Source organism: Amblyraja radiata, chromosome 21 (assembly GCF_010909765.2).
Source record: "Amblyraja radiata isolate CabotCenter1 chromosome 21, sAmbRad1.1.pri, whole genome shotgun sequence".
Lineage (NCBI taxonomy): Eukaryota > Metazoa > Chordata > Chondrichthyes > Rajiformes > Rajidae > Amblyraja > Amblyraja radiata.
This window is the reverse complement of record NC_045976.1, coordinates 12956367-12980742: the sequence shown is the minus strand read 5'-3', so window position 1 is coordinate 12980742 and position 24376 is coordinate 12956367. Positions and strand designations below refer to the sequence as shown.

Here is a 24376-nt window from a genome sequence, read left to right as displayed (position 1 = left end):
ACTTCCAGTTTCCATGCTCCAAAGAAGATGGCTTCAATCACTTCACCAGATATTGTTGCCAGAGGTAGTTTAAAAAGATTTATGCTTAGAAATTGGACCCAGTTGAACTGTAATTTATGCATGAAAGCCATCTTCTGATCATCTTTCTGGTGACCATTTGCTGCAGGCACATGGGACTAGCGTAGGGTCGGCATGGACAAATCGAACCAAAGGGACTGTTTCTGGGCTGTATCTATCTACATTTCTAAATAAACAAAAAGCTGTCTCACAACCATCTTCCCAAACTCAATAGTCTCTAATAATTTTAATAACTTCAAAATGGCCCCATGGTGGATCGTAACATTTATGTGTTGGCCAACACTGCCTATAAAAGGCAGGGGCCTGAGAAATGGTGGCAGGTATTTGCAGAGTCTTGGACTACATGAGGGAAAAATCACCTTGTGCAAAGTCAGGACATAGCAATGTCAGTCATGTGCAGCTATTTTAACCAACCACTCATAGAAAGTGGAGAGTAAGAACAGCAACAATAAATGCACAAGCTGCCCTTATCACTCACTACGTTGCAATTCTTCATTAGTCTTCCCAACACAGAGAAAGGTAAGGTCTGCTTCCATGAAAGGGTTGCTGCCATTTGTTCCATTTAACAACATTCACACCCTTTGCAATGTCGGCTTTTTAGTTTTAACACATATATTACGACTAACATGCAGCGTAAAATGCCGCAGTTTCGTTTTGAAGTTTGCCGTGTGGTTTAAGTAACTGGATTGTCACTGAACTGTGCTTGCACTCTTGCTCACGATATGCTTGGACTACGACATAATTATAGAGAAGAAAATAAAATGCACCAAACTGCAGATGATGGGTTATTTTAAAAAAAGGCACAAAGTGCTGGAGTAACTCAATGGGTCAGGCAGCATCTACAAAAAAAGACAGAAACTGCTGGAGTAACTCAGTGGGTCAGACAGAATCTACAAAAAAGATACAAAGTGCTGGAGTAACTCAACAGGTTAGGCAACATCTACAAATAAATACACAAAATGCTGGAGTAACTACAATTAAAAATGCTGCCTGACTCACTGAGTCACTCCAGCACTTTGTGTCATAAGATGCACCGAGAGCTTTTTAGATTCTGGCAAATATTTGAACACCACGAACAAAGCTAATACTTGGGGCTAAATATTACAGGGACATAATTTGAAAATAATTGCTCCCTCCCACCCAGCGTTTTCCTGCTTTAGTTTGCCGAGATGACAAGAGTACTTTGCCCATGGTGTTCGGCTCCAAAATAAAGTGACACGCATGGAGTATGTAGCAGGATCTCTACACTTCAAAGGCAAATTAACTCATCACTAATTCATCATGTGGATAAACCATTTCTCCCGGCTTAAAGAGGCAAAGACTATTGAATAATCATAACATCGACAGCTTTGAGGTTGATTTCTGCGGAATGTTCGTCATAAACATTGAAATAGCCCTGAAATATTAGTGACCTGAGGGGGGAACAAGGATTCAGTGGGGCGTGGGGCAGTGGTGTCGGGGTGGTGTTAAGTTGAGGAGGTTTTCCACAGTATTCCTGTGTTTTGTCTCCACCACAAGTGCAGTTAGAGGGAAACATGCAGTGGAGGAGCAAGGATACCTTGTCGTGGACACAAAATAACTCAGTGGGTCAGGCGGCATCTCTGGAAAACATGGACAGACGACGTTTCAGGTCGGGACCCTTCTTCAGACTCGAAATGTCACCTATCTATGTTCACCAGAAATGCTGCTTGTCCTGCTGAGTTATTCCAGCCTTTTGTGCCCTGTTTTGGTAAACCAGCATCTCCAGTTCCTTGTGTCTACATCCAATGGCCATTCTGTTAACTGTTGGCTTACCATGGCTCCATCACTTCAGATAGCTGTGATATTAAGTGCCAACATTTTATAGGTTTTGTGACCTCCAAGGGTTATGGGGAGAAGGCAGGAAAATGGTGTTGGGAGGGAAAAAAGATAAATCAGCCATGCTTGAATGGTGGAATAAACTTGATGGGCCAAATGGCCTAATTTTGCTCCTATCACTTCTGAACTTATGACCTGGGTTCACACTAGGTGTCGCATTTTCTGTCTGTCCTGACTCCTTATTTACCCCTCCCCCCCTAGGGGTCACTTCCATGGACCTCAGCATTAGCACAAGGTCCCCACCACAACTTCTGATGCCAGTGACTGGTAACACCCACTGTTGTAGTGAGGAGATTAGCTACTGAGTTTATCGATACAGCATTGAAGCAGGCCCTTCAGCCCATCGAGTCCACACCTACCATCGATCACAGTTCGCACTAGTTCTGTGTTATCCCACTTTCCCATCCACTCCCTACACACGAGGGACAATTTACACAGTTAACTGATAAACCCGCACGTCTTTGGAATGAGGAAACCAGAGCACCTGGAGGAAACCCACGTGATCACTGGGAGAACATGCTAACTCCACATACAAGAAGCACCTGAGGTTAGGATTGAACCCAGGTCTCAGGCGCTGTGAGGAGGCAGCTCTACCTGCTGCATCACTGTGCCGCCTATACCTTCCTGGGCCAGATGCTGCAGAGAGTTTAGTGCAAGGACATCATTTACATCAGACCAAGGACCTCAGTTTACACCAGACCAAGGAACTGTTATATCAGAGCAAGAACCTCAGGAATAACAGAATAGGGAGCTCAGTCCACATCAGAGCCAGTATCTCTCAGTCTACAACAGAGCAAGGACCTCGGTCTACATAGATCGAGAACCTCAGCCTATAACAGAGCACGGACCTCAGTCCACGTCAGAACCAGTATCTCAGTCTACAACAGAGCAAGGACCTCCATCCACATCAGAACAAGGATCTCAATCTACATATAGCAGGGAGTTCAGTCTACATCGGAGCAATGATCTCAGTCTATATCGAGCCAGTTCCTCAGTCTACATCAGAGTAAGAATCTGAGTCACAAGCTGTATGTATAATCGAGGTTGATAAATGTTAGTGAACAGCTATATATCTATGTAGACACATATTTACCAACTTTGGCGGGAAAGTCTAACAAAGCCAGTGTGTTGGAGTTATGTCCAAAGTGCCCTGAGTTGAAGTAGTGAAGCAACGATTTGCCGGTGAGTGAGAGTGATGGTTGGCCGACATTCGATACACCAGCAACCTTGAACTTCCCTACAATTTGATCACATCATCAGAACATCACGAGTGCTTCACGGCCAATTATTTCTGACAGAGAGTTGCTGATGTTATGTTGATAAAATGCCACCATCAATGGTACGCAATGCCACAAACATTCCTTACTTCATTGCTGCTGGTCGATAAGGGGACGTTGGCCACAATAACAAGAGAAGTCCACACACGTCTTCGAATCACGCAACATCCAACTGAACGAGTTTCAGTTTAATATCAATGTTGTTCATTGCCTGGAAATCGGGAACTGTTTGCAGTTCGGGCGGACACGAGCCCATGTCAGTGATCATTTCTGGGGCGTGTTGAGGCCAACAGGAGCGTGGGCCTGATACTTCCAGCTGCCATTCAGCCTGCCTGCGGGTGTGAGACTGCATCCAAGAACATTGCCCAGAGCACTGGAGCCACGCCTGCACTTACCATTAGGCCATAAGACATGGCAGGAGAATCAGACTATTTGGCCCATTTGATCATGGCTGATCTATTTTTTCCTTTCAATACCATTCTCTTGCCTTCTTCCCATAACCTTTGATGGACCTACTAATTAATAAATCTCCTTACTTGGAGATAGACACTAAAAGCTGGAGTAACATAGCGGGCCAGACAACATCTCTGGAGAAAAGGAATAGGTGATGTTTCGGGTCGATGCCCTGCTTCAGACATCAACTTACCCACAGAACCCGGCGGTTCAAATGTGACCAACAGCAAATGATTTTCAAACGTTCTCCAAACCGCACAAGATGCGGCGCGTTAAAGAGTCCCCACTGGACAACAACGTTCTACATCGGGTCTTAACTGTTGTCTGAAGATCTGTCTGTACGATTACTCTACTTACTCAGTTGTATTTGAGTATCGTGAACCCTTTCTGGTTTCTTGAGGCAGCTCTGCAAGACTCATTTTCCTGCACTCCACCTCAAGTGGTGACAGCACTGACAAAGCAACCTATGTTACGCACCTCATTGCAAGATGCGATGATCAGTGGGGCCTCAGTGAGTTTGTGGCCGTCTGTGGCCACTTGTGGCTCAAGCGCCAGACCATTGCGTGGTGGCTGGGGTGAGCAGGAGAACAATGTTTCACCTCTGCCTGACCCCCTCCCTCTACTGCTGCCTCTACTGTAGCGGCTGGGTCAATGTTCCTTCAGAGTTGGTCCCTGACAAACAGTGCATCAATGTTGTGGTAGCTGGAAGTGTGCGTGAGAGACTCCATGGGGAAACGTGTGGGTAAAGATATGGTGCATGACTCATGGTTAAAACCAACCAAAGGTGTTTTGAAAATAGACACCACGTGTTGGAGTAACTTAGCGGGTCAGGGTGCATCTCTAGAGAAAAAGGATGGGTATAGCGAGACACGTGTTGTGAAACAAAGTGATCTTTATTGAGTTAAACCAAGTACAGCTCACACACGACTGGGGAGGGTTCTCCCAAAGTTCTATATATATATATCAGGGCACACCCCTAAGCCACGTTATGACTTCTTCCCGCCAAACCTAGTCACGTGACCCTGCCAGTCCTAGGGCCGAGGGTTTGCCCAATAAGTGGCCTAACCACTGGGTGGCGCCACATTGGTGACATTTCGGTTTGGAACCATTCTTCAGACAATCGTATGTTCCACCAATTCCCAATACTTTGCTGGGGATCTGGTGTACCACACAGCATCCATTTAGCTCCTGAATTAAGGATGGACCACAATTCTAATCACATGGAAGGAAGGCTTGAATCCACAACTATCTTCATAGTGAGAATGCTGAGCAAAAAACAACAGGTATATAATAATTAATGGAGGCATACAGAGGGGAGGCAGAACCTTTTTCCCAGGATGGGAAAATCAAAAACTTGAGAGCAAAGCTTTATTGTGAGAGGGGTAAAGTTTAAAGGAGAGATGCAGGGCAAGTTTTTTACACAGATGGTGGTGAGTGCCTGGAATGTGTTGCCAGGGGTGGTCTGAAGCAAATACATTAGTGGCATTTAAAAAAAATTTGGATAGGCACATGGATGTGCAAGGACTAAAAAGATATGGGTCATGTGCAGGTAATAGAACTTCTTGGTATCATGTTCAGCACAGACATAGTGGGCCAAAGGCCATGTACTTGTGGTGTACTGTTCAATGTTCTGATCTTAGTATGTGCTTTTTTGATAAGTATGTGTAGAAACACAATCCAGATAGATCAATGAAACAATCTACTGTGCTCCACATTTGAACGGTGTGCAGATAGGACCTAAAAGTTATTAGAAGGAAATAGGACCTAAAAAATATTGGAAACACTTACTTCTGATGTAGACCATTACACCGACTAGGCTCCGCACCATCGACTCCATCTATCCTTGACGTTGCCTCAGGACCTTTTATCACCCAGGTCAATCCCTCGTCCCCCTTCTCCTATTGAGCAGATGATTCGAAAATTTGAAAGTACATACCACCAGATTGAGAAACAGCTTCTTCCCCACAGTTATCAGACTACTGAACAGTCCTCCCATAAGCTAGAGTGTAGTCATAAGGTCATGTGATAGTTTCAGAATTAGGTCATTCGGCCCATTAAGTCTACTCCACCATTCAATCATGGCTGATCTATCTCTCCCTCCAAACCCCATTATCCTGCCTTCTCCCTAAAACCCCTGACACCGTATCTTCCCGATCTTCCAACCTACCTCATTGCTGACATTGCACATTTTCTATGTAACTGTAATGCTATAACTCTATAAAACTATAACCTGCACTCTTTAAATTTTCTCTATGCGCTACCTGTTTTACTTGTGTATAGCTTGATTGTATTAACGTATAATATGATTTGACTATTGCACGCAAACAATAACAAACCAATGGCAATACCCAGTGCTCTTTTGTACATGAAGAGGTGCCTTTATGTACAATTAATAAACATACATCTCATGTGGCCAGCAAACTAATGATGTTTAACGTGTTCGAAGTGCCGGTACACCGTACTGTCACTACAGAGCACTGATCTGAAGCAATATGAATGGAAAATAATGCTAATGTATCTGAGATTAGTTTAACCGGCCTCTGTTTTATCATTGTACAGGTCAAAATGTCAGAGGGAAAGTAAGTATAGATTTCAATTTAGGTTTTTTAAATGCCATGTGCAAATTACAAATGATATTAATGCTAAATATTTGTTTCTTTCCCTCCCAATATACAGCAATGAACAGGTCAGTTTCAATTTTATTTAAATATCTCTCTTTGAAGAATGTTTTAACAATGAAATCACATAAACCCAAGCGACTGTAATCTACAGCTGAAAGTAATTGGGTGTCTAGTTATGTGTAAAATCAGTATCTAGCATGCTATGCCAGGGGGCATCATTATAAGCAATGTAGTTTCCAGAGGGATGTAAGAGGAGTTTAGTTCCATAGAGTCATAGAGCTGTGTCCGTCAGTCCTCTGACTAAAAACCAACAATCACCAACAATAGAGGCCAGCTTAAAAACTAATGGAACTAACAAGAAGCTTTAAAGATACTGCTCAAGATGTATCGTACATGCCTTATACACCATTTTCACAGAATGCCATCACACCCCATTCTAGAAGTCAAAATGCACTCTACCCATTCCTGCTCATTAATATTTCCTCCCAGATGTAAAGGCAAACAGAGGAGATGAATGTAATAATATCTTTCAATTACAAATGCAATTATCCCCATCCCTTCCCCCTCCCCTTCCACCTACATTCCTTCTTCCAGTCTCACAATTCATGCCTCTTCTTATCCCGTCTTCTGTCTTTTCAGTTCTGGCCATTGTCCACCCATTTGCCAACCCTCCCCCCCTCCCCCCACCCCCTCCCCGCCCTAACCTGTATACACCCATCATCGCCAGGCTTTGTCCAGCCGCCACCTCTAACATCACACATCCACGTTCTCTGGAGATGCTGCATGGCCCTCTGAGTTACTCTAGCACTTTGTGTGTTTTTGCAATTCTAATTTTGAACCTGGTTCTGCAGCATGAACGATGGAGGAAGCCTGACAAAGAATCTGCTATTCACATAGAACATCGTCTGTATAGTGTCATTCATAAACCCATGTGTATTGAGACTTCCAATGAATAAACTGCAATATTTAAGAAAATGTTGAGCTCCGTAGACTTGCAATATAGGGATCTGATAATTTCCCATCCTATTTAGTTTTGATTTATTTACTTACAATTCCTTATTTATTTTGGTCTGATTAAATAACTATTCCTTTTGTTTTTTATTGCAGAAAAGGGGCAAAGTTCCGATTGCACGTAAAATCCACCTTAAGGTAAGGCTTTGATCCATTGGCAGTGATTGTGCTGTGAATCCATTGCTGTGTCCCTTTAGTCAGTCTAACAATGACTTCACGGCATGGTGGTGCAGCGGTAGAGCTACTGCCTTACAGCGCCAGAGACCCAGGGTTCAATCTTGACTACGGGTGCTTGTCTGTACGGTGTTTTTTGCGTTCTCCCCGTGACCTGCGTGAGTTTTCTCCGAGATCTTCGTTTTCCCCCCCACACTCCAAAGACGTACAGGTTTGTAGGTTAATGTGTAAAATAGTCCCTAGCGTGTGTAGGATAGTGTTAATCTGCAAGGATCACTGGTCAGTGCGGACTCGGTGGCCCTGTTGCCGCGCTGTATCTCTAAACTAAACTAAATCAAATCACATTCCCAATAGGACATTCCTCACCATTGAAGTGAACTCCTGGCTTGGCAGACCTTACACAGTCTGCTGGTACTGAACGGGCAATGTGGTCCATAATAGAAATCCAGAAGCTTTTAATTAAAGAGCTTCATCATGACACAGTATCATAGCTGATGTACGTGGAGATTCGCTGCATTATTTAAGTGAATTGTGCAGTTGTCGAGTTGTGTGCAGTCCAGGGATCCATTGATGGACAGAAGCAGCTATTAGCAAGTACAGCTTGGTCACTATGGATGCCAATATAATTCCAATATCAGGAGTCTTTTATTGTCATATGTTCCAAAATACTGGGCATGTGTCTAGAAATAGAACAATTAAATTCTTACTTGCAGCAGCACCACAGGTTTGTAAATGCAGTATTTGGTTTAGTTTAGAGAACAAACCCTTCAGATCACCGAGTCCGCACCGACCAGCGACCCCCGCACATTAACACTACCCTACACACACTAGGGACAATTTAACATTTATACATTTATACCAAGCCAATTAACCTACAAACATGTGCGTCTTTGTAGTGTGGGAGGAAACCGAGGATCTCGGGGAAAACATACGCAGGTCACGGGGAGAACGTACAAACTCCGTACAGACAGCACCCATAGTCAGGATGGAACCCAGGTCTGGGCGCTGTACCGCTGTGCCACTGTGCCACCCATACTCAATAGAGAACACAACAACTAAAAGAAAATGCTCAATAAAGGGGTGGCACAGTGGTACAGCAGTAGAGTTGCTGTCTCACAGCACCAGAGACCAGGTTCAATCCTGACTACGGGTGCTGTCTGTGTGGAGTTTGCACATTCTGCGAGAGAGAAAACGGGGAATTATAGACCAATTAGCCTGACATCGGTGGTGGGGAAGATGCTGGAGTCAATGATTAAATTGGATAGCAGTAAAAGGATTGGTCCAAGTCAGCATGGATTTATGAAGGGGAAATCCTGCTTGACTAATCTTCTGACATGTTTTTGAGTATGTGACAAGTGAAATGGATGAAGAAGAGCCAGTGGATGGAGTGTATCTGAACTTTCAGAAAGCCTTTGATCAGGTCCCACACAGGAGATTAATGGGCAAAATTAGAGCACATGGTATTGGGGGTAGGGTATTGACATGGATAGAGAATTGGTTGGCAGACAGGAAACAAAGAGTAGGAATAAACAGGTTCCTGTCAGAATGGAAGGCAGTGGCGAGTGGAGTGCCACAAGGCTCGGTGCTGGGGCCGCAACTATTTACAATACATATTAATGATGGAATTATAAGTAACACTAGCATATTTGCAGATGACACAAAGCTGGGTGGCAGTGTGAACTGCGAAGAGGAGGTTGCAGGATGACTTGGACAGATGCATGGCAGATGCAGTATAATGTAGATAAATGTGAGGTTATCCACTTTGGCGGTAAGAACAAGGAGGCAGATTATTATCTCAATGGTGTCAGATTAGGAAAAAGGGAAGTGCAACGAGACCTGGGTGTCCTTGTACACTAGTGACTGTAAGTAAACATGTAGGTACCACAGGCAGTGAAGAAAGCTAATGGTATGTTGGCCTTCATGACAAGAGGATTTGAGTATAGGAGTAAAGACGTCCTTCTGCAGTTGTACAGGGCCCTGGTGAGACCACATCTGGAGTTTTTATGTGCAGTTCTGGTCAACTAATTTGAGGAAGGACATCCTTGCTATTGAGGCAGTGCAGCGTAGGTTCACGAGGTTAATCCTTTTGATGGCGGGACTGTCATATGAGGAAAGATTGGAAAGACTGGGCTTGTATTTACTGGAATTTAGAAGGATGAGAGAGGATCTTATAGAAAACATGTAAAATTATAAAAGGACTGGACAACTAGATGCAGGAAAAAAATTCCCATTGTTGGGGGAGTCCAGGACCGAGGGCCACAGTCTAAGGATAAAGAGGAGGCCATTTAAAGCTGAGATGAGAAAAAAAATTTTCACTCAGAGAATTGTGAATTTGTGGAATTCTCTGCCACAGAAGGCAATAGAGACCAATTCACTGGATGAATTTAAAAGAGAGTTAGATAGAGCTCTTGGGGCTAGTGGAATCAAGGGATATGTGGAGAAGACAGATACAGGTTACTGATTGTGGATGATCATCCATGTTCACAATGAATGGCAGTGCTGGCTCAAAGGGCTAAATGGCCTCCTCCTGCACCTGTTTGTTATGTTTCTGTGTATGTTTCTAACTCCAAACCATGTTAGTTTAGTTTAGTTTAAAGATACAGCGCGGAAACAGGTCCTTTGACCCACCGGGTCCGCGCCGACCTGCAATCCCCACATATTAACACTATCCTACACATACTAGGGACAATTTTTACATTTACCAAGCCAATTAACCTATAAACCTGTACGTCTTTGGAGTGTGGGAGTAACCCAAAGATCTTGAAGAAAACCCATACAGGTTATGGGGAGAACGTACAAACTCTGTACAGATAGCACCCGTAGTCGGGATCGAACCCGGGATTCCGGCGCTGCATTCGCTGTAAGGCAGCAACTCTTCTTATAGCTTAGCAACCTGGAAATGATCCATTTATCTTGACTTTTTTTCTGGTCACCTAACAAGTCCGCCTTCCATAATATATTTTCCCATTCCAATGGAGTTGTAGAGTCATCCAGCTCTACTGCCATACAGCCCAACGCGCTTACACCAACCAAGTTGCCTAACGGAACCGGTCCCACTTGACTGCCAACCCTGAATCCCTCCAAAACGTTTCCGTTCATATACCTGTCCAGTGTCTTTTAAATGGTGTAAATTGCCGCCTCCACCACTTCCTCTGGCAACTTTTTCCACGAGTACGCCACCCTCTGCTTGAAAAAGTTTCCCCTCTGGTCCCCACAAAGAAGGCTCATCATTGCCGCTACTTGGAAGTTCAAGGAGATTCGGTATATCGATGAATGCTCTATCAAATCTTTATAGGTGTGTGGTGGAGAGCATATTGACTGGTTATATCACAGCCCGCCTTGGTAACTCAAACGTGCAGGATCAAAGATTACAAAAAGTAGTGGACATGGCCCGGTCCATCACCATGCTGACCTCCCCACCATCGAGGGGATCTACAGGAGGGGCTCCCTCAAAAAGGTAGCCAGCATCAACAAGGACCTACACCACCCTGGCTACGCTTTCATTTCACGCCTGCCATTGGGAAGAAGGTACAGGAGCCTGAAAACTGAAACGTCCAGGTTCAGGAACAGCTCCTTCCCTACAACCAACAGGCTCTTTGCACAACACTAACCTCCGCAACTATGATCTATGCATTGTGTCTTTGGTTGCACTGTGGGCTTTGGTTTTTGCACTATTATGGTTACCTAGTATTATGGCTATTAATTTATTGTATTATTGATTGTTATACATTATCAGTGTGATTGTATTTGCAGGCCTGTTAAGCTGCAGTAAGATTGCCATTGTTCTGTTGCCGGTACATGTGGCAATTAAAACCTCTTGGCTCTCCTGTTGTGCAACTGAGAAGCAAACAGAGGTGCAGCATTATAGAATACAGAACCAAACAGGCTCTTCGGCCCACAATGTCCATGCTGAACATGATGCCAAGATAAACTAATCTCCTCTGCCTGCACTTGATCCATATCCCTCCATTCCCTGCATATCCATGTGCCTAACCAAAAGCCTCTCAACCCCTACAATCATATCTGCCTCCACCGCCACCCCTGGCAACATGTTCCAGGTTTTCATGGGGTCATAAGACATAGGACAGCATTAGGCCATTCGGTCCATTGAGTCTGCTCCACCATTCTATCATGGCTTGTCTATTTTTCCCTCTCAACCACATCCTCCTGCCTTCTTCCTGTAACCTTTGATGCACTTACTAATCAAGAACCTGTCAATCTCTGGTTTGAAATACCCAATGACAGCCTCACTGCCGTATGTGGCAATGAATTACACAGATTCGCCATCCCCTGGCTAAAAAAAGCCTTCTCACCACCACCGTCCATGTAAAAACCTTGCCCCAAACATCTCTTTTAAACTTTGTCCCTCTCACCCTTAAAGCTATTTGGACATTTCCATACTGGGGGAATGGTTCTGACTGTCCACATTATCCATGTCTCTCAGCATTGATCAATGGCAGATGCCTGAGAGGATTGCGGGAAAACTGGAGACAGACTTTGATCCTCGGGCTCTGAAAGAGACTGGCCCTGTCCTCCACAGGCCAGGCATGCAAGGTTGTATTTGAGGTCACAGGAGGTCACCATCTCACAGGGGCAGAGAATGCAGTTTTAGTGTTAGCCCTTTAAATAGCATGGCTTCCGGAAAAAGGAAGTCAATAAAAAGTTGGTCGCCTGTGTCAACAAGAACTGTCATTCCTCAACCAGTGAGGTTGAAAATGATGTGCATGGCTTATTTTGGACATTGCATACCCATCAATGTTATCGGTAGTGGGTTTACACTGGAAAAGAGTCCTATCGCACATTCAGGAGTTAAAACGTGTCAAGACTCCTTGAAACGGTTGCAATATTGCTCTGGAATCAAAGGAGTTCCAATCCAAAATGTCACCTGCCGATTCCCTCCACAGATGCTGCCTGAACCGCTGAGTTCGTCCAGTACTTTATGTTTTGCGCAATATTGCTCCATAGCCTTAAATCCATTTTCAGCTGGTGGGCACAATTTTCTTACAGCTGTGAAATGTAAATCTGGTCAGGATATCCCAATCTCTACAAGAAAACAAATATATTTTTAAAATGGATTAATTATCTTAAGCTACAATGGTGGGAAGGTCAGCACCTGTTATGGACCTGACATTGGTTTAAATCTCTTGATTTTACTTCAGAGTCACGTGAGTGACTACGTGAAGACCCCGCCAGCACGCATGCGCGACATATCATCTCACGCATTGCACAGCGACAGGCGGGGTGAAGAGTTCTCCCGCGGCATGGTTTAAATACGGGGCCTGCAGGTAAGTCGTGTATTTTGCCCTTGTGTTTTCTGTTGCAGTAAACCATGAACAAGAGCAAGAAGTCAAAGCGGGTCGCGTCTCGACTGGCTGCGGGGGACCACGAACGTTCTGGCAGTCAACGGCGACCAGCGGCACCTGAGACCGCAATCACTGCGGTCTGTAGTCACCGACGTAAATCCTGCTCAGCTGGGACCAGCATCGCGAGCTGCACAGCCCGAACCAGCGCAGCGGACTGGTGGGAAAGCGAAGCAGAAGTCGTTCCGGCCGGTTGACTCGGATGAGTCGGGCCAGGAGGAGTCGCTGCCGGGGAGCAGTGGAGGTGACCGCATTTCCCGCATGGAGCAGTTGATGGAGCAAATGCTCCAACGTGACATGCTCCGTGAGATGGAGTATGGTCACCATGGGAGTCATCAGACATCCATTACAGCACCTTACCCAGGGCTGTATAATGCATCTCCCTCGACAGAGGGGAGCATTACGGGCCAGGGCTGGGCTGGCCCCGAGAAAGGTGGTATGGCTGAAGAAACCGGCAGTGTACTGGGGGTGCAGGATCCAAAAGAGCTGCTGGGAGTGGTCACGAAATTTGCGGTACCACCGCAATCAGGACAGCCGTTACAATGCAAACTGGCAGCCAGCATCGACTACCTGTCTTTTCATCCACTACAGGAGCAGGTAGTCAACGAGACAACAGCAAAATACATGCCTCCTGAGAACTGTGTCTCATTAAATGTCCCTGCAGTGAATAGTGCTATCTGGGGGTACATTGGAGCTGGCATCAGAACCCAAGAGGTTAAATTCAGAAGATATTGAAACTTCTGACATCGGGCATAACGGCGTTTGCTCGTTCCGTGGATGGAACGGAGATGACGGACACGCACCAGGATGCTCTGGCATTGTTCTGCAATACACAATATGAGATAAATTGCCTAAGGAAGAGCATGATTAGACCTGCACTAAACCCCAAATTTGCTGGGTTGTGTAAGACTGCTACTACACAACCACAAATATTGCTATTTTGAGGTAATTTATCAAAACAGGTCAAAGAGCTCGACGAGGAGGCTAAAGCCATCGGGCGCAAGAGGGCGTCATCATCAACGAACAAGACCACGTATCCCAGACGGCAGCACCCCTATGCATCCACCAGCAGGCAACGACACCAGGATGCTGGTGAAAGCATGAGGGCCGCACAACAACCACGAAGGTCTTTTTTAGGCCAAGGCCCAGAGCGACCCTCATGGAAGATGCACCAACCCCGCACTCCGGTGCCTCCTCCGCAGAAGAGGCAGAAACCGAAGAAGTGAATGTGCCACCGGTAACCATGGAGGTAGGTGGGTCTGGTTCCTTCCAGAACATAAAAGGTGTAGGTTCTGTACTAACAAGGGGTAGGTTACACCTGTTTTGGGAGGCATGGAGGTCTATTATTACTGACCATTATATACTACAAAGTATTCAGGGATATGAAATTGAGTTTATCCAAAAAGACATGCCCCCAGTTCAACATGTGCCTAGCTGAGAGTTTGTGCTCTCACAACAGGAAAAGCTGGAAGGACATGCAGAGCTGGGGAGTTTATGCAAAAGAAGTGATAGAGAGATCAGAACATGACTCTCTAGAATTTGTATCCAGCATATTCACAAAAACCACAAAAGATGGTGGATGTCGCATCATCATTGACTTGACAAAACTGAATACTTTTGTAAAGTATATTCATTTCAAAATGGAAACATTTGTTACTGCCAAGCAATTGGTTTCCGAAGGTTACTTCATGGCATGCATCGATCTAAAAGATGCATACTATTCGGTACCTATACAAAAGGATCATCGTCAATACCTAAAATTTAACTGGATGGGGCAACTATGGCAGCATAAAGCATTGCCTAATGGTTTAGCATCAGCCCCAAGACTATTTACCAAGATATTAAAACCTGTCTTGGCCCTACTCAGGAACTAGCTAAATCAGCTGTCTTAGCTACCAAACTTTTGTTTGAAAAACTGGGGTTCATCATCTATCCAGATAAATCTAAGTTGACGCCATCCACAACTATGGACTATCTGGGGTTCACAATTGACTCTATCCACATGTCTGTAACATTGCCAACGAACAAAGCAGCAGACTTAATGGAAGCCTGTAACAACCTGGTTGTCATCAGTCAACCATCCATTCGACAGGAAGCAAGGGTAATTGGGAAACGTAGCAGCATTTCCAGCAGCATTTCCAGCTACACAGTTTGGACCTTTGCATTATCAAAATTTACAAAGGGCAAAGGTGCAAGCACTAAAACAACATGCAGGTCATTTTGACCGACCAATGCAATTACCAGCCAAAGCAATTTTGGAGTTACAATGGTGGAAGCAAAATATTTGGCATATTTCCAGCCCCATCATTATTAGTAACCCATCATTCATATTACAAACTGATGCCAGCGCTCACGGCTGGGGAGCCACTAATACCATATCCAGTACTGTGGTAGATGGAATATACAGGAATCAGCGTTACTACAAACACTGGGTATAAATTATTTAGAGATGTTGGGTGCGTTTTATGGGCTAAAAGCATATTGCTCAACAATGCACCATCTGCATGTCCGCCTACAAATTGATAATACCGCAGTGGTGGCATATTTTAATCATATGGGTGGAAAAAAATCGATATCACGTGACAATCTGGATAATACAATCTGGCAATGGTGTATCAACAGACATATTTGGCTATCAGCGACTTACCTACCAGGTAAGCTTAATACAGTGGCAGACACCAAGTCACGAAAATTTAATGACAACACTGAATGTATGTTGGACCACAAAGTATTTGCTGATATTGTAATGCGATATGGAACACCAGATATCGATCTCTTTGCATCTAGACTTAATCATTAGTTACCAACATATGTCGCTTGGGAACCAGACCCTGGGGCAGCAGCGATGGACGCTTTCTCGCTGGACTGGGAAAAATTGTTTTTCTATGCTTTTCCCCCCTTCTGCCTCATTAGTCGGGTTCTACGCAAAATACAATTGGACTCAGCATCAGGTATTTTGGTAGTACCCGATTGGCCTACTCAACCATGGTTCCCTGTGGTCCTCGACATGGTCTCGGAACCATGTATGTCCATCGCTAAATGACCAGATCTATTGGTCCATCTTGTAATGGGCGAGAGTCACCCATGCCATGACAGGATCAATCTGTTGATTTGCAGAATTTAAAGAGACCACTCCTGGATCTGAGGCTGATGGACAGAACTATGAACATGATCACGGCGGCCTACCGGGAATCAACGAAAAAGCAATACCTCTCGTATATAAGGAAATGGGAGTTGTATTGCACAAGGACTGGTATAGCGTATAACACAGCTACAGTTACCAATGTCCTAGAATTCCTGTCCAGTCTTCATTTCGATGAAGGACTGAGCTACAGCGCTATCTATTGCGCTAGAATTGCCCTGTCAGCATATTTGTAGCAGGCACCAGGACAGCATTCCATGGGATCACACCCTCTAGTTGCTAAACTCATGAGGGGTATATACAACACAAACCCTCCTAGAGCGAGGTATTCCCAGATATGGGATGTCAGTGTTATTCTAACATTGCTCAGAGGTTGGTCACCAGCAATGTTCCTGTCCCTGGAGAAGCTGACTCTAAAAACAGTCATGCTGATGGCATTGGTCTCAGCTCAAAGGGTCCAGTCCCTACATAAACTGAGGGTGGATAACATGATAGTATCATCAAACAAGATACATTTTCGGATCGTGGAGTTGGTAAAGCAAAAACAGACCAGGATCATCAGGACTTAATTTGGAATTTCGGGCATACCCTTCAGATACTCGACTGTGTGTTATGACACACCTTCTGCTATATTTAGAGTCCACTAAAACCATAAGAGGCAGTGAATTGGCACTATGGATCAGCCATAAACAGCCTCATAGCAGGGTATCAGTGCAGACCACCTCTAGATGGCTCAGACAGGTTTTGGGAGCTGCTGGGGTGGATACTGACATTTTTAAATCTCATTCCACCAGGGCTGCAGCAACATCGGCAGCTAGAGATATGGAAGTGCCTATGGACCATATCCTGGCTACAGCAGGATGGTCTAGAGAGAAGACCTTGCAACCTTTTTATAACAAACCGATCACCAAACCTGTGGTGTTTGCAGAAACAATTTTAAATTCTGTAATATGATTTATCCCAAGGGATCATTATTATTTTGTTAAAATAAATTAGTTATTGTTTGAATTTCTGATTCATGTTTGAATACGATAACATACTTCCTCCCTTGGACGACTACGGTAGTGAGTGAAGCATGGACTCGATCCACGGCATGAAATCACAGATCTTTAAAATCTTCACGTAGTCACTCACGTGACTCCGAAGTAAAATAGTAAGATTAAACGAGAACTTACCAGTTCGAAGTTTGATCTTTATTTTATGAGGAGTTACGTCAAGGGATTACGTGCCCTCCACGCCCACCCTCTATCATAAAGGTCAACTGGTATTCTAGTTCCTCTTATCTTACTATGTTTATTTCACCTACTGTTTGTGATTTCACACCGCTGCTTTGAAGAATGTCGCGCATGCGTGCTGGCGGGATCTTCACGTAATCCCTCGACGTAACTCCTCATAAAATAAAGATCAAACTTCAAACTGGTAAGTTCTCGTTTAATCTTACTATTTTAGTGCATTCATTTTTTATACATTAATGGCTACTTTAACCCTTCAATCAACTTTGGAAACCAGTGTTAATGGTTCCCAAGTAAGCAATGGGTTTCTACAACTGACTTCCTAGTGGCGAATCAGATGAAAGAATCATTTCTCTAAAATTGGTAAGAATACTTTGTTTTTCTTTGAAAGTTTGTAATATGAAGTAGAACTAAAAGTTTAACATTTTTCAATGTTAACGTTTCTGTGTGTTTTTATGTCAGAGTTTGATGCTTGCAAATGCAGCGAAGAAACTGGAAAAAGAAAAGAATGAAAGAGATATCGAAAGGAATCGAGTGCTAAAGGATACTGTACCACAACTTAACACGTCGAGCCTTTCGGTTCAAGAACTGCAAGTAAATGCTGGATTATTATTCAGTGAAAACTGCAACCAATATGAGTTTGTGAAGAGATGAATGGGTGGGATTGTTTGGGAACTGGTCAGTCACTCTGCAACTATCCAAGAATAATCTGTTCTTAGATAATGTGGCATGTGGAAATTCCTGAATTTAGAAAATGTAGTTTTAGATTTACCAACATATAATGCTCTCTTTAAGTTGCCTAATTTTCTGCGGTTGTGTCTAGATCACGTTGACATTATTTTGGTCCAAGGGGCGTATAATGAGAGAACACCAGAGGATGACTTCCAAAGTCCCATTCCCCATCATCACCTCTGTACTGGCACAGTGGCAATCTCACCCTTGTACAGCAGAGGCTTGAGGGTCACTGCAAACTAAGGACTGAGTGAAAATAACTGCGAAGAATCACGGATAAATCCTAAAAGCTCTAAAAGTTTACTTTAGAGATACAGAACGGAAACACGCCCTTCAGCCCACCGTGTCCACGTTGATCATCGATCACGCGATCACAGTAGTTCTATATTATCTCTCTTTCTCATCCACTCCCTACACATTTGGGGCAATTTACAGAGGCCAATTAACCTCGGGTTAACAGTACGATTGCTGTCTGTACAGAGTTTGCACGTTCTCCCTATGACCGCGTGAATTTTCTCCAGGTGCTCCAGGTTCCTCCCACATACCAAAGACATGCGTTTTTTTGTTAATCGGCTTCCATAAAAAAAAATGTACCTAGTGTACAGGATGGAACCAGCATGGACTTGGTGGCCAAAGGGCCTGTTTCCAAGCTGTATCTGTAAACAAACACTGATCTACCACTCCAGATTCCTCTTACCTGTATCCAATATCACCTGCCAGGCTTTGTACAACCCCCACCTTTTTTTTCCACACTTCTCCTCCCTACTACATTCAGACTGAAAAAGGGTCTTGACCCGAAACGTCGTCTGCCCATGTTCTCCAGAGATGGTGCTGGACCGGTTGAGTTACTACAGCACTCTGTATCCTTTCTATTATGTGCAAAGTAAAGTCTCTATGTAGAAATGCATTAAAGGCCCACTTTTAAGAGAGACCAACTTCTTCATGTATTTCTGACCCCTGCTGAGGCAATGCTTCTTCATGACAAACTGAAGGCGGAAAGAGGGGGGGATGGGAACATGCGACCTATGGTGGGGTCACGGAGGAGCAATTGTAACATTGGTTTTGCAGAACAGATGATTAGTTAGGGCTTATGGTAAGAAGGCAGATGAATGGGGTTGAGAGGGAAGGATAGATCAGCCATGATTGAATGGTGCAGTAGACTTGATCAGCCAAATGGCCTAATTCTGCTCTTAGAACTTATGAACATGAAGTAGCTGTGGAATTTGGGTAGGAAACAGGAAAACGATTCTTCCAGAACAATATAAAGAGAAGAAAAGTGCGGATTTTGAACGAGGCTTCTGATCTTCCTGTTCATCTTGTTTTGGAACATTGCAGAACATGTGCAAACAATTCCAACAGACGATCGACGGTGTTGACGCGGAACGCTATGACGTTGAAGCTAAAGTGTCCAAAAACAGGAACGAGGTAAATCAGCCAGTTCCACCCCACTGCAGAAAACCGCACCTGTAAATTATCAAGGGATCGGTTCATGAAATGCTTTGTTTTATTCAGATCGAGAGCTTAACTCAGAAAGTTTTAGATCTGAAAGGCAAGTTCAAACGTCCCACCCTCCGTCGGGTCAGGGTATCTGCAGATGAAATGCTGGGCGCTCTGGCAGAGACCACCTACAAAACCTCGTTGGATTTGAGGTCAAATCTAAAATCAGTGAAAAAAGAGGACGAGAAGGTACGATACTGTTGCAAGCACATTAACGATTAATCTTCTGGTTCATTAATCATATTTCATTTTGGTTAATTTCCTGCTGCTAAATAAGCAAGTTCGGTATTCCGACTGCGCATGCACAGGTCATAGGTCACAAACGAAAAACACTCTCGGCAACCGTGCCGCGGCATGGACACAGACCTGCGCCTCATCCGCAGCCAGGATCGATCCTGGGTCTCTGGCACCGCAAAATTGCTGCCGAACTGCCACTGAACCATTCCCCCCCCCCTCCCCTCCGACCGTGGACGGCCAGAGACGTCGAGAGTCAGACGGGAGTGGCGCTAATAGCCAGCGCCGAGAAGCAGCGTTAAATCTAGTTGAACTCTGCCTGCCCCGCTGGGTTAACCTACAGTCCTGCCTGGACTAACTGGAACGGTGGCCCAGGCTTACAGCCAGCGCGGACATGCAGCGCTAACTCCACGGCTCTGGGCTGGTGTCCCGTCAGTCCAGGCAGGGCTGTAGGTTAACCCGGCGGGACAGGCAGAGTTGAGCTAGATTTAGCGCTGCTTCTCTGCGCTTGCTGTGGGCCTGGTGATGCCGCTCCCATCTGACTCCCGACGTCTCTTGCCACCCCCGAATGGTGGGGGAGGGGGGGGGGGCACTCGAGAGGGGACAGGGATGGTCCACTGGTGGTTCAGCCGCGATTGCGGCACCTGAGACCGGGGATCGATCCTGGCTGCGGATGAGGCGCAGGTCTGTGTCCATGCCGCGACATCGCTGCCGAGTGTTTATCGCTTGTGACCTTTGACAAATCCCATGATTCCTTGCGTTTTTCAGAATACCGAACTCGCTTATTGTTATCTCCATTTATAATTGCTCTTCTAGGAAAGTAAATCCTGAGGGGAATAGATAGGGTGAACAAACATATCCCATTAATGAATAATGTGCTAAGTGTAGTTGATGGTAAAATAGACAGAGTGACGCACAGAGTCTTTTATCCAGGAAAAGACACAAAGTGCTGAAGCAACTCAGCTGGTCATTTTACTCACGGTAAGGGAATCGGGAACCAAGGTTGTAGGTTTAAGGTGAGAGGGGAAAGATTTAATAGGAACCTGAGGGGCAACATTTTCACTCAGGGTGGTATGTTGAATGTACTGTCAGAGGAGGTAATTGAGGCAGGTACTATAACAGCACTTGGACAGGTACATGATTAGGAACGGTTTAGAGGGATATATAGGCAAGTACGACTAGCGTAGTTGGGTCATCTTGGTCGGCATGGGCAAGTTGGGCCGAAGAACCTGATTCCATTCTGCATGACTGTGACTATATTGCTTATGTAATGCTCCATCTATTCTATCTGAAGGAACACAAACAGGCTGAAGTCCATGATTGGAGGAAGAACGTAGAAGCTATGTCTGGCATGGAAGGAAGAAAGAAGAAATTTGACTCCGGTGCTCCACCTCAGTAACAGGTACATGTATGGACAAGAGAGAGCAAAGTAGCTTTTCTCCACTGTGTGAAAATACATGCTCTCAGTCTGGGCCCAGAGTACATGGGAGTACACAGCAAGAGTTTACAATGACGTGTTGTAGTATACAGAACAGACCACTGAGACCCAGGGGAGTTGAGGTGGTAGTTGGTGAGGTTGCACACATGACAGATGCTGAACCACATCTGCAGCTGTAAAATAGCTGGTGGCCTTCGCACCTTTCTCAAACTTTCCAATTCCAGACGTTAGCATTGTTCCATTCTTGGTTTGGCTATGCCGTTCCCTCAGATCAAACACAACAGACCAGGGCAACGATGGTGAGGAGGAATGTTAACCAGGAAGGAAAAGAAAATACGGTTGATGTAGGAGGTGAGTGAGGGAAAGAGGGGTTATCTTCTTTTAATTTGAAAGGGAAATGATGAGGATGAGTCTATCCAGTGTCGGAAACACTTCACAATGGCATTCCTGCAGTGACTGCGTGAGATATCTCCGGTCTCCACCCACACTCCAAAGACATACAGGGTTGTAAGTTAATTGGCTTCTGTAAATTGTAAATTGTCCTAGTATGTGGGATAGTGCTGGTGTATGGCGTGATTGCTGGTTGGCGCAGACTCGGTGGGCTGATGGGCCTGTTTCCATGCTATATCTCTAAAGCCTAAAATAAATGGGGAGAAGAGAAATCTTCATGAACAAATGGGCAAATTCTACCAGAGACATCCTTGTGCACAACAATCCTTGTGCACTGGGGGGGGGTGGGGGGGGGCGGAGAGACAGTGAGAGGTGGGGGAGAGAGAAAGGGGGTGTAAGACGTGCGTGTTTGTGTTTTGCTCACAGGTGTGTTTAGTTTAACATTCCGCGGCAAGTGCCGGAGTTTACAGGTTGGTTGCAGAGGCGGGCAATCTCCACCAGTCCCTCCCTCCAGTCCGGGGCAGAGGGATGGGATGGGATGGGGGGGGGGGGGGGGGTTGCCCTAGCGACGGGGAGTTTTTGCGGAGACGGGGTGGTCGGGACCTGCAGTGAAGCCGCGATAGCGAGTTCCTCTCTCCCCATCTCTCTTCCCATCCCTCTCCCCATCACTCTCCCTGCTGCCTCGCCTACAGGCGTCGCTCTGTATGAAGGAACTGCAGATGCTGGTTTACACCGAGGGTAGACACAACGTGCTGGAGTAACTCAGGAGCATCTTTGGAGAAAAGGAATAGGTGACGTTTCGGGTCGAGACCCTTCTCCAGAGTTGTTGCCTGACCCGCTCAGTTACTGCAGCATTTTGTGTGCATCCCCGTTGATGACTGATGCTTGGCTTTTGCCGGCACTGCGAGGGTTAACCGACAGCCACTGGATAAGGTGAGAGGTGCAGCTGATGGTCCCCGGCCCGTAGGGGAACGGGTTCCTCGGGAGTTGGAGCAGAGTTGAGCTGGAGTTAGCGCTTCTTCTCCGTGCTGGCTGTAAGCCTGTGGCCGCCGCTGCTCCGTGCCAGTGTCCCATCGGTCCAGGGTCACCCCGGACATCTCTGGCCGCCCCCGGACATGGATGGGGCACTCGGGAGGGGATGGTAATGAGACTCCGCTCACAAATCTGCTTCCTGGGGTTATGCAGGAGAGGGGTGCATGGTTCGCCTCTGTATAATAACCCTGTATATTATATACAGGGCAGGGCAGCCCGAGTGAGAATGGAACCCATACACCCAGGCTGAGGGGGAATCATTAGATTGTCACTGCTGAGATTTCTGCATGGACCAATGGAGAAGGGAGAACTCGTGTCACTAACTCCAGTAGCAATTCAACAGCGCTTGCAGCGTGGGAGACCTGGTTCAATCCTGACTACGGATGAAACGCAGGTCTCTATACACGCAGCAGTTCAGCTGCTGAGAATATTTACTTCCAGTGACCTATGACCTCGGCATGTGCAGTCGGAATACCGAACTCGCTTATTTATCCAAACAATCTAAAATGTGGCGTTCTCTTTCATTAAAGATACGTTTGGAAGGTGGACATTATAAGAAGCAAATCTGATAAGGAAATAGTCCAACTGAGAAGGAACGTTGTACACAAGGCTGATGACATGTTCAACAAGAAGAGTCACTGAATGAGACTTCATATTTGAATTTATGAAAATAATGACAATGAAAGACTACGAATATCAGTATTAACTCTCTCTGCACCAAGACCTTTCCAACTTTAAAAATAAGAAAACATTGCCTTTTAGAAGTCAACTCAAGTAGTTTTGCATCGGGGAAACATCCTAATATTCGAGAAATATCCTGAATCAAAGAGTATTATTTATCTTACAGCCTTTAAAAATGGTTGACAAATGCTTGGTATTATTTGGAAGGTTTATGATGGACCATGTTACAGAATGCAAAGGTTGTGGTGAAATCAACATTTGCTTTGGTCTCTTGGAAGAAAGTTAAGGCTTTGTGAAATATTGCAATGGAAGCAGTTTGCATTTAGCTTACAATCCACACTTTTTCAGCAGAATGATTCAGAAAAATGTGTAATTAGTGATTGTTGTAGTTAGATTATTTCAACAAAATCAAGACTCGACTATTTATTTTAAAAGTGTACAATTGTTCGCTTTCAATAAAGGTGTATGCGCATTAGATATCTTCATTGTTTTTTTTTAAAGAAAATGTTTTTCTACATGTATTCTGACCTCGTTCTTTTTGTAGATTGCAAATATGTGTTCATCTTTGTTCTGGATACCAGTGCACAATTACCATGTACCACAGGCTACAGTGTTAGTGAGGATATAAGGGAGGCAAAAGGAAGTGTTAAACAGACTGAGACCATCCTTGTATTGATTGAAAGATACAGCATGGCAACAGGCCCTTCAGCCCACTGGTCATCGATCATCTGATCACACTAGTTCAATGTTATACCACTTTCTCATCCACTCCCTACACACTGGGGACAGTTTACATAGAGTCAATTAACCTACAAACCCACACATCTTTGGGATATGGGAAGAAGCCGGAACACCCGGAGCACTCCACAGAGACAGCGCCCAAAGTAAGGATTTTCCACGGGTGATGGATAACACTCTCCACAGGTGAGATGTTCCCCTCCACAGGTGAAGGATCTCTCTCTCCACCAGGAGAGGGTTCTCTCTCTCGTGTTCATAACTGATAGAAGCAGAATTAGGCCATTTGGCCCATCAAGACTACTACACCATTCAATCATAGCTGATCTACCTCTCCCTCCTTACCCCCTCTCCTGTTCCCCCCATAACCTCTGACACTCGCAGCTGTGGATAGGGGACTCCCTCCCTCCTTCTGCTCCCCCCACCCCCCAC

At 45.1% G+C, this 24376-nt stretch overlaps 1 protein-coding gene across 1 annotated transcript; it reads left to right on the top strand.

Moving 5' to 3' along the window:
* Positions 1 to 450: 450 nt before the first annotated feature.
* On the top strand, positions 451 to 23686 carry LOC116985121 (troponin I, slow skeletal muscle-like). The gene is made up of 9 exons (XM_033039581.1): positions 451 to 597; positions 6225 to 6244; positions 6342 to 6351; positions 7394 to 7435; positions 17668 to 17799; positions 19273 to 19362; positions 19450 to 19623; positions 20963 to 21070; positions 23059 to 23686. The coding sequence occupies exons 2-8, from the start codon at positions 6231 to 6233 to the stop codon at positions 21065 to 21067; spliced, it is 567 nt and encodes a 188-aa protein (XP_032895472.1). The 5' UTR covers positions 451 to 597; positions 6225 to 6230; the 3' UTR covers positions 21068 to 21070; positions 23059 to 23686.
* The last annotated feature ends 690 nt before the right edge of the window (positions 23687 to 24376 follow it).

Coding starts and splice junctions, on each gene's coding strand:
- LOC116985121 (XM_033039581.1), top strand. Junction 17,800..19,272: donor TTTCGGTTCAAGAACTGCAA/GTAAATGCTGGA, acceptor GGAACATTGCAG/AACATGTGCAAACAATTCCA. Junction 19,363..19,449: donor TGTCCAAAAACAGGAACGAG/GTAAATCAGCCA, acceptor TGTTTTATTCAG/ATCGAGAGCTTAACTCAGAA.